Source organism: Pocillopora damicornis, chromosome 5, assembly GCF_964200805.1.
Source record: "Pocillopora damicornis chromosome 5, jaPocDami1.2, whole genome shotgun sequence".
In the NCBI taxonomy this organism is placed as follows: domain Eukaryota; kingdom Metazoa; phylum Cnidaria; class Anthozoa; order Scleractinia; family Pocilloporidae; genus Pocillopora; species Pocillopora damicornis.
Genome location: NC_142674.1, coordinates 22,760,845 through 22,769,037, shown reverse-complemented (window position 1 = coordinate 22,769,037; position 8,193 = coordinate 22,760,845). Strand labels below are relative to the sequence as shown.

General features: G+C 40.2%; 2 protein-coding genes across 2 annotated transcripts; both read left to right on the top strand.

Moving 5' to 3' along the window:
• Positions 1 to 335: 335 nt before the first annotated feature.
• On the top strand, positions 336 to 3,790 carry LOC113685960 (endosomal/lysosomal proton channel TMEM175). The gene has a single exon (XM_027203551.2). The coding sequence runs from the start codon at positions 1,370 to 1,372 to the stop codon at positions 2,825 to 2,827; it is 1,458 nt and encodes a 485-aa protein (XP_027059352.2). The 5' UTR covers positions 336 to 1,369; the 3' UTR covers positions 2,828 to 3,790.
• Positions 3,791 to 4,649: 859 nt separating this feature from the next.
• LOC113685940 (uncharacterized) lies at positions 4,650 to 7,773 on the top strand. The gene has a single exon (XM_027203529.2). It carries the CDS (start codon positions 5,477 to 5,479, stop codon positions 6,824 to 6,826), a length of 1,350 nt encoding a protein of 449 aa, XP_027059330.2. The 5' UTR covers positions 4,650 to 5,476; the 3' UTR covers positions 6,827 to 7,773.
• The last annotated feature ends 420 nt before the right edge of the window (positions 7,774 to 8,193 follow it).

Here is an 8,193-nt window from a genome sequence, read left to right as displayed (position 1 = left end):
AATTCGACTGTTGTCAACACTTAAAAGGGTTGGGAAGGGGTGAAGTTGTCACAGTTGGCAACACGTGACGAACATTGGATCTTTGGTAACAAAATTGCCATCCCAGTGATGATACCGAATGGCAATGTGTTATCCCTCGCCATGAATCCTTCTGAGTACACTCTTGCTTTTTCCTGCTTTTCACAACGATGAACGATTAGTGCCTGAGAAAGAACTAAGCTAATGGAAGGAAAGAAGGAAACCTTCGGACCAAACTTAACGTCAATGATGTTTACTTATCGTCTGGGTGGGAGGGCCGGAAGGGAAAATATTTGGCTCGGGGTCACTTCAGCTTTCACAATGCTTTTTTTTTATTGCACATATGAACTCTCATTTTACGCCCTACTTCATCTTCTGTCGGGAATATGAGCCCGCGCTCCTGAAGACCGGACACGAAAAAGTGGTGGAAATTGAGCCCAGGCTGTGACAGGTCATGATAAATTCCATTATTTTCTTTCTTCCCCTTCCGGTGACAAGCTCCCCTTCTTAAACTCTAGTCTGCAGTAATTTTTCCTCCTCTTCAACGTTTCCCACTCACCTCGAAATGAAAAACTGTACAGTACTAAGTTTGTTGTCTTATAATTGTAGAAGGTAGCGTTACGGTACAGAAAATACTTGTTTCGAAAGCCTGCAACAGCTTCCGGTTTTAACATCAAAAGCTTTGGACCGTAGAGCAATAAATTATCTCTGATATTAATTTCATATTGGCGATAAAGCAGGAGAAAATTGAGTAACTTGTATTTCAACTAGCTCGCAGAAAAATTTTGGTAGATAAGTCCCCTTCCTTGATGAGATTTCCCACCCCCTCGATCTTCCCTCAGCCTGCCATCAGGCTTCATGAAAGCCTAAGATGTTAGTAAACTCCAAGAGTCTGGGCTCCATTTTTCGGTCTCTGACCTTTGTTAGAGGGTGTCTTATTAAAGCATTAAATATTCTTAACTGCCAAGCCATCATTTTCGAACTGTTTACATTTCCAGTCAAATTATGATTTAAAGTTAAAAACACGTTGTGAGACTTTCAGTTCCTTTGTGTGACTTTGGATCTCGAGCGAAGTCTAGGGTAAGTGTCCTAAAGCCTTGACTTTTCGCCGAAAAAGGCCGGAAACATTTTGGAGTTCTTGGAAAGATACGCATCAGTGAGACGTGTCGAAGACGTTTCATGTGGAATTCAAATTTGCGTTATGAAAGGATTTGCTTTCTATAGAAAGACTATAAAACCTTAATTTAAAGAGGGCTAACAGATCGCAACCACGAAAGTTCTCTTATCGCTTTAAGGGCTCCCGCGATCACAGACCTAAATCAAATTTGGTAGAAAAAGCGATCCATACAACATGGAAGGAGCAGAGGTTGATGTTTTTCATCTCGATCGTCTGCAAGCTTTCAACGACGCCGTTTTCGCCATAGTTTCCACTATCTTAGTTCTGCCGGTGCGAAAACTCGAAGAGACAGGAGCCTCGGAGCACGTCAGCTTGGAAGAACAACTGAAACATAGATGGCCCCAGCTTGTGATCTACATGGTCGGTTTTCTCATGATGTGCGCTGTATGGGAGTCTCATGTGCTTCGATTTCGTATCTTGTCACGGGTGGACGATGTCATGATCTGGTTCAACCTTACTTCCCTGCTATTTACTTCGTGCCTCCCGTTCACGTGCGCTCTAGAGGGAACGTTTACAAGCAAGGGTACACCAATGGCGCTAGTATGCGGAAATCTCATTACTTTGGAGATATTGGAGGTAATCATGATAGTGTATGCTTTCCGCCAGCCACGTTTGTTGGCTCAAGAATTTGATACTCTCACCCAAGATGAAATGAAGCAAAGAATGAAACTTATGCTCGTAAAGAAAGCCGTCATAGCAAGTCTTTACTTGCTCGCTGGTCTCCTTAGCTTCTTGCAGAAGCCGCTAGCGCTCGTGGTAGCGGCTGTTGTCGCCGTGTCCCCTTGGATTAATCGTCTTGTCGGTGTTACTTATCGCAAATGGTCGCATATTCGTCTGACTGACTCGGAATTCGATCGCATGTTCGGGAATTTCATCGACAAAGAGAGAGTGGAATTCTTTAGCGACGGAGTCTTCGCTATCGTGTCTACGTTGTTAATTCTGGATGTTACAGTCGAAGATTTCCCGACGAAAGCGGAAGTAGGCAGCCATGGTTTTGTATATACAATGCAAAACGTTAGGCCAGACATTTCCACGTATGCAGTCACGTTCATAGTCGTGGCTCTTCTGTGGTTCACGCACCATTCGCTCTTCAACTACATCCATACACTAAACCAAGTAATGCTAATTCTCAACAATTTATCTCTGGCTTTCCTGGGTCTTTTTCCCCTGATCAACGCCACACTGGATCGTTACGCCGGACGCGGCAAACCAGATAGTCGCCTTGCTCTCCAAGCGGCTGCTTCAATCGTTTTCATGGCCGGCATATCTCAAGGAGTAGTGTTTATTATCGCAATATGGAAAGGCCCGACTGATCCGGAATCGCAAGAAAATCCTCGCGTGGATCCTCGCTTTCGGTGTACGGCACACTCGTATCTCGCGTTCAAGTTGGCAACTATTCCTCTCATGACTTTAACTGTGTATTTTTGGGCAACATTCGGCCCTAACACATCCTTTTCAGTAGATGTTTATTACATAGCCGGTGGATTAACCCCAGTTCTTTTCATCCTGTTAAAGCTCGTGTTATCATGTTTGCAGAGGGTTCACTATCGCCGCTCATTTCAAATACGAGAAGAAAACTGGACCATCGTAACTCATGACCTGGAATCAGAGGATTATCCCAGAGTGGTTTAGAGCCTTTAACAGAAGCCTGCAAGAAAGTTTCATTCGGAAATCGCGAGATTGTGGGCAGTCATTTGCGTTGTTATGGTGCCCGTGACCTGTTACTCCTTATCTCTTTGCGCTGGCGTGACTCGTCGTTGCGTGAAGCTTCGCTCTCGCCATTTGTAAAAACGACGGAGGCTTGGGTCGGGGTACGCGGCTTGACCCAGGCCTCTCTCGTTTTCCAACCCTCCGCTACCATCGCACTGTTTGCTACCCCAATTCGTTTTTCTGACTGAACGCTTGAAACAGGCTTTCCAATCGAGTTTGGACAATTAATGCTTCAAAGTAAACCTGGCTAAAAGCAGAGACAAAAGAAAATCATCAGTTTTCTTTAAGAGGGATTTCTCTGAGCTTCTATAGAAGTAGTTTGCTTTAGAAACCATTTAATGTTTAGTTTAGCTCTTAAGATTACTTTTAGAATTGATCTACTGACTGCAAAGAATAACTTAATTTTCCAGAACTGTCGTCACTTATGTGCTCAACGTTGATTTCGGATGCCGCCATTTTGAATCTTGCTTAGCAGCCTGGCCGCGCCGTTGTGACGGAACGGATAGTCTCTCTCTTTCTTTCTTTCGATTTCTACTATGACAAGGTATTCCGTTTTTCAAAATAATTAGGAGCTATGCGAAAATCTATTCTTGATTGGAATAAATATTTTCTTTTTAGGGACAACCAGGGCAGCAGTTGTTAGTGAGAATAGTGCGTTGTAGTTGTAGCTGCCTGGATCTGGTTGTAAATTCTCCCTTCCAACTGTTAATCATTTCCTCGTTAATTTATTAAGAGAATTTAATATTAAATCAAGATAACAACCTCTTCCTGATAAGTTTGGGTCTTCTCATTACCTGTATGCTTGGTAATGTATGGATTTTATTGGGAGAATTTACATGTTTATCACTTCTGGAGGGTTACATGGTTAATAAAAGTTTCACTTTACCCTGCTCGGTTCTTGATAAGCTAACTTCCCAGATCCGGAATTTCAGAATATTTGATAAATTGTTCAATGCCATTCTTTCACAGAAAAAAAAATATAATAGAAACATCTGGCCTGGGTCGTTCAAAGCTGAGTTTAGATAACCCAGGAGTTAGTCTGAAAGTTGATTTCTGGTCTGAAAGCTTTAAAAGATCTAGAAAATGCAGTTCAAATCTTTTTGCTTGCAATTTGATCGCTGGATGTTCTAACGAGAATAAGGAAAATTGTCTCTTAAAGGTTTTTGAACAAAGGAATAAAAAAAACCTGGATTAAAGTTTACCCCTGAGTTAGCGCTAATCGGCCTTCGAACAACTGGGCCCTACGCACACATGAAACTGTTAAGGGTGCAATGTGCGAAGCATTTTCTTCCTGTTTACATATCGACATTTTTTTTTTAGAAAATTAAAATTAATTAAAAATTAATCAATTCTTGCCATGCATACAGGCTTTCAATGTCTTAACCTTGTTGGACGTAAAGCGAGATCTCATTGGCAATTTTTTTGTCGGCACGTGGAGTTTTGTGCCGGTCATAAGGTTAGCGCATGCGCTAAAAGGAAAGGGGAACGGTTCGTGGGGGTCAAAACTTTGAATCTGTGCGACGACGTTGGGTTTCAATCTTTCGACGCTTACCTTTGCTTTTATTTTAGTTTAGACCGAGCTCTTTTTCGTTAGACTTGTCGTGACTGTTCTTGTGTTATTATGGAAAAGTCTTTCAAATACTTTTAACAAAAACAGCGGTAATTTTTCAAGTTCGTGATTGTGATTGATAAAAAGAAATTTATCACAGCAGGCGTTCTCTTAAAGATAATCTCTCTATTTTTTTTAATTTTTGGGGGTAAGTTTGACTTCAATTTTGCATTTTCTATCAATACAGCTGTCCAGGTTTTCTCAGTTTTTTAGACAGACACAAAAAAAATTTGCTGGTTCATCTCTTCGATTTATACTGAGCCTGTCAATCAGGGAATCAAAAACAGGAAATCTTTTCGTTATATTTCTCACAAATCCTTTTGAAGCATCGGCCTAATAGCAATGCTTTCACCAAATCAGGAGAAAATTTTAAACAATTTTTTTCAAACAACTGTTTTGCGTGTGGTCTATTAATTCAAGCCCTCGAGCCAGGCGTGTAATTTATATAAACAATTCATTTAGCCACTGAGTAATGGCCGAGACCCATTTATAATGTTAATTGATCAAATGTATTTCGAAATGAGATGCAAGACATCAAATAATGCCGACGAATATTTAGAAGGAAGTCAAATTTGAAATAAAATTTTATAAAACAAGAAATGGAACAACAGCGCCAGCTACATAAAAGAACAGCTTTACACTGAAACGTGTATTGTTGTCGGAACAATTTCGGCGGCGCAAAAAACAGAGAATTTCTTTAAATTCATCTATAATTTATTATGATAACCTAAAACAAGACAGGTAAAGTAAAGATACCCCGCAGGGTTTTAAGTTTACAACAATCAGAAAATTTATCGCTATTGTTAAACTCGAGCAACGAAATTAATTGTCCCTTTTGTCTCCATGACGACTTCAGCAGCTGATGGTTTTCTTAATACGAGAAGGAAAAATTCCCTTGTGTTGTAAATCACAACTAGCTTTGAAAGGATCAAAGCACAGATATTGCAAGGAGAGTTTCACTAATGGCAAACCCGATCTTCGACCTTGGGTCGTTATGTTCTAGCCCGATATTGTACGGAGAAGGCGAAGATTTTCTGGAACAGCCTGTAAACACGTTCTTCGATGAAGATCTAAATTTCGATTTCCTTGACGCTTTTGAAGACGGGTTCTCGATATCTGGGAACGCAAGTGAAATATGGAAAGGAGATACTCATCATAAAAAAGATTGGCAATTTTCAGTACAAACGCCGACCTTGCCGATTGCCCAGACAAATGGCGAAGGCCATGTGGGAAGGACATTTGATATCCAGGCTCAGAATACGTTCTCGGGTGATGAAGGTGCAAACGGGAATGATCAGGTGTCTCCTAAAGAAAACAGCATTAAGCGTTGCACATATACTTCCGAATATACAAATACCAGCGCAAATGAAGATAAAGCGAGCGATGAGGACACAGCCTTAAGGACTTTGTCCAAAAATGCAAAAGAATTGTCTAAACATGTCATATCACAAAGCCAAACGGAACTGGCTGACAGAATGTCTTTGTCAAAGAGTGGTTTTAATAAAAGTCGCATTACAACAAACAGCCAAGCTGATATTCGCTCGAATACCACAGAAACCGTTTCAGTAGATGATTCCATACAGAACTTCGAGGATAACACTTATATTAGCAGCAATGTTAATGAAAAACCAGCACTTAATAAAGAGACATTATTATCGCACGGAAGCGAACACACAATGAACACCATTGGCGCAACCAAAGAGAAAACGCCAAGCACAAAAGATTTAAAGAAATTGGGCGATGCTCCATTCGCACCGAAACATTCAGGTTTAAAACGATGCGTGGTTCCTAAAACTTTTTATTCACCGTTTTGGAAACCGGATAAAAGTACACCCAAAGGCGATAAATCGTTGGAAGATAGTTTCATTAACACACAACGTAATGTAGATATATTGTATTGTTGTAATTGCAAATCGCAAAAGCCATTTTCCAGGTTCGTCGCATCTAAACCTCTAAGTTCGACCACGAACGCTTACAGGGACCGCAATGATTACGTTGATTTTCTTAAACGGAATTCGACGCTCGAGCCACAACGAAACTGCCATAAAAAAGGCCAGAACAAGACAATTAATGGAGAAACGTCGAGTAAGATAACTTTTAATGAGGTACACAATGAAGAAAAGTGGATTTTGCCTCCAATTTACACATCAAAGACACTTCGACAAAAAGCTGTCAGAAAGAGAGCCAGCGAATCTCTTTATTTGAGCTCACTTTCGACGGCATCTGTCGAAGGATTAATCAATAAATACAAAGGGAAACATCTAGATCTTGTGGAACAGCAAAAAAGATATCAACTTAAGCCTTTTAGATAGATAACTGTAAAAGAGATGGTACTCTAAACAGGCGTAATGATTCATTTCATTGAGACCTGTGCAGTTAATTATAACGTTATCTATAAATTAGCAAGTACTTTCAGACGCTTAATGAACATTTTATTTTAGAATTTTAGTACGTTAAGACTCGGTTACTTGTTGAAGATAGAATGCCGGAATTCTACAGTACAACTGCTATCGTGTAGTTTAGTTCATAATGATATCCCCACGTAAAGGGATTCGATTGTCAAGCCAACTGTTTTCATCTGGTCTTCACACACTCTGTAATGCGATTTTCTCTGACAAAGCGCCAACGCTCAAAACGTCAGCTTTGAAAACCCTTTACGGCGGCTAATTTACATTATCAAGTCAGTTGATAAAATAAAATGATTTAGTTATACCCTCACCGTCGCATAATGGCAAACTTACCCCCTTTCATCACATCCTCTATTTCAAATTATGGATTAATAAACAAGCGCCTGCATAATTTTCTTTATGTTAAACTTATCAATCATGGAATTAAGAAAATTCTATTTTCATTTTTAACCGCTTTAAATAAAAGTTTATAAGGCCGGTTATGTAAACAAAGTTAAGCCGTTGTTTACAAACTTCTGTGCCAAGCTAAGCCATCTTAGCTTCTATTTGGCCGAACCTTTAATCTGAACTTTTATCTCTGTGAACAGTGCCAAGAGGGCCGAAAGCTTATAGTGGAAGGACATTTATTTAATTACATCAACCCTCTTATAGAGAATCCCAGAGACCCACTACTTGCCTAAAACCGTGGTTTGGGTTAGACCTCGTGTAAATATAATCAGCCTTTAATATTCCGAATAAAATGGCCTTGAGGCAAATATATATGCCATCCAGGTAGCCAGGAATACATCGCATTGCAATAATTAATCGATACCTGTTTGGTAAAACATAAACAAATAAACATATAATTAGAACGGGTACTTTGTTATTTTTCTAACGAGCTTATGCTAAAGCACCTCAGTTTTGCTTTGTGGCCTAGCCTGCCCGGTCGGTTGGCCGGCTTCATTAATCTCTTCTGGGAATTGTCCATTGCTGAAGGTCTCAAGAGGGTCTCAATGGTGTTGTTAACCGTTAGCCGTACAAACGGCTAAAAAATTTCTGCCGTTAGGCGTAAAAATTGACAAATATGAGCTTAGGTCGTTAATGAAAATTAAACTTTAAAGTTTTCCCTTTAATCACAAAGCAAGGAAGTTAGCTGTTAGCTGTAACATGGCCAAAACTATAACCGTCAGTCTTAAAAGCCTTCACTGCATTGGGAGTCTCCCTCTGTGGGGTGGTGGCTTTTGTCTCACGGCTGGTGTTAAGAATTTGGCCATTTTACAGCTAACGGTTAA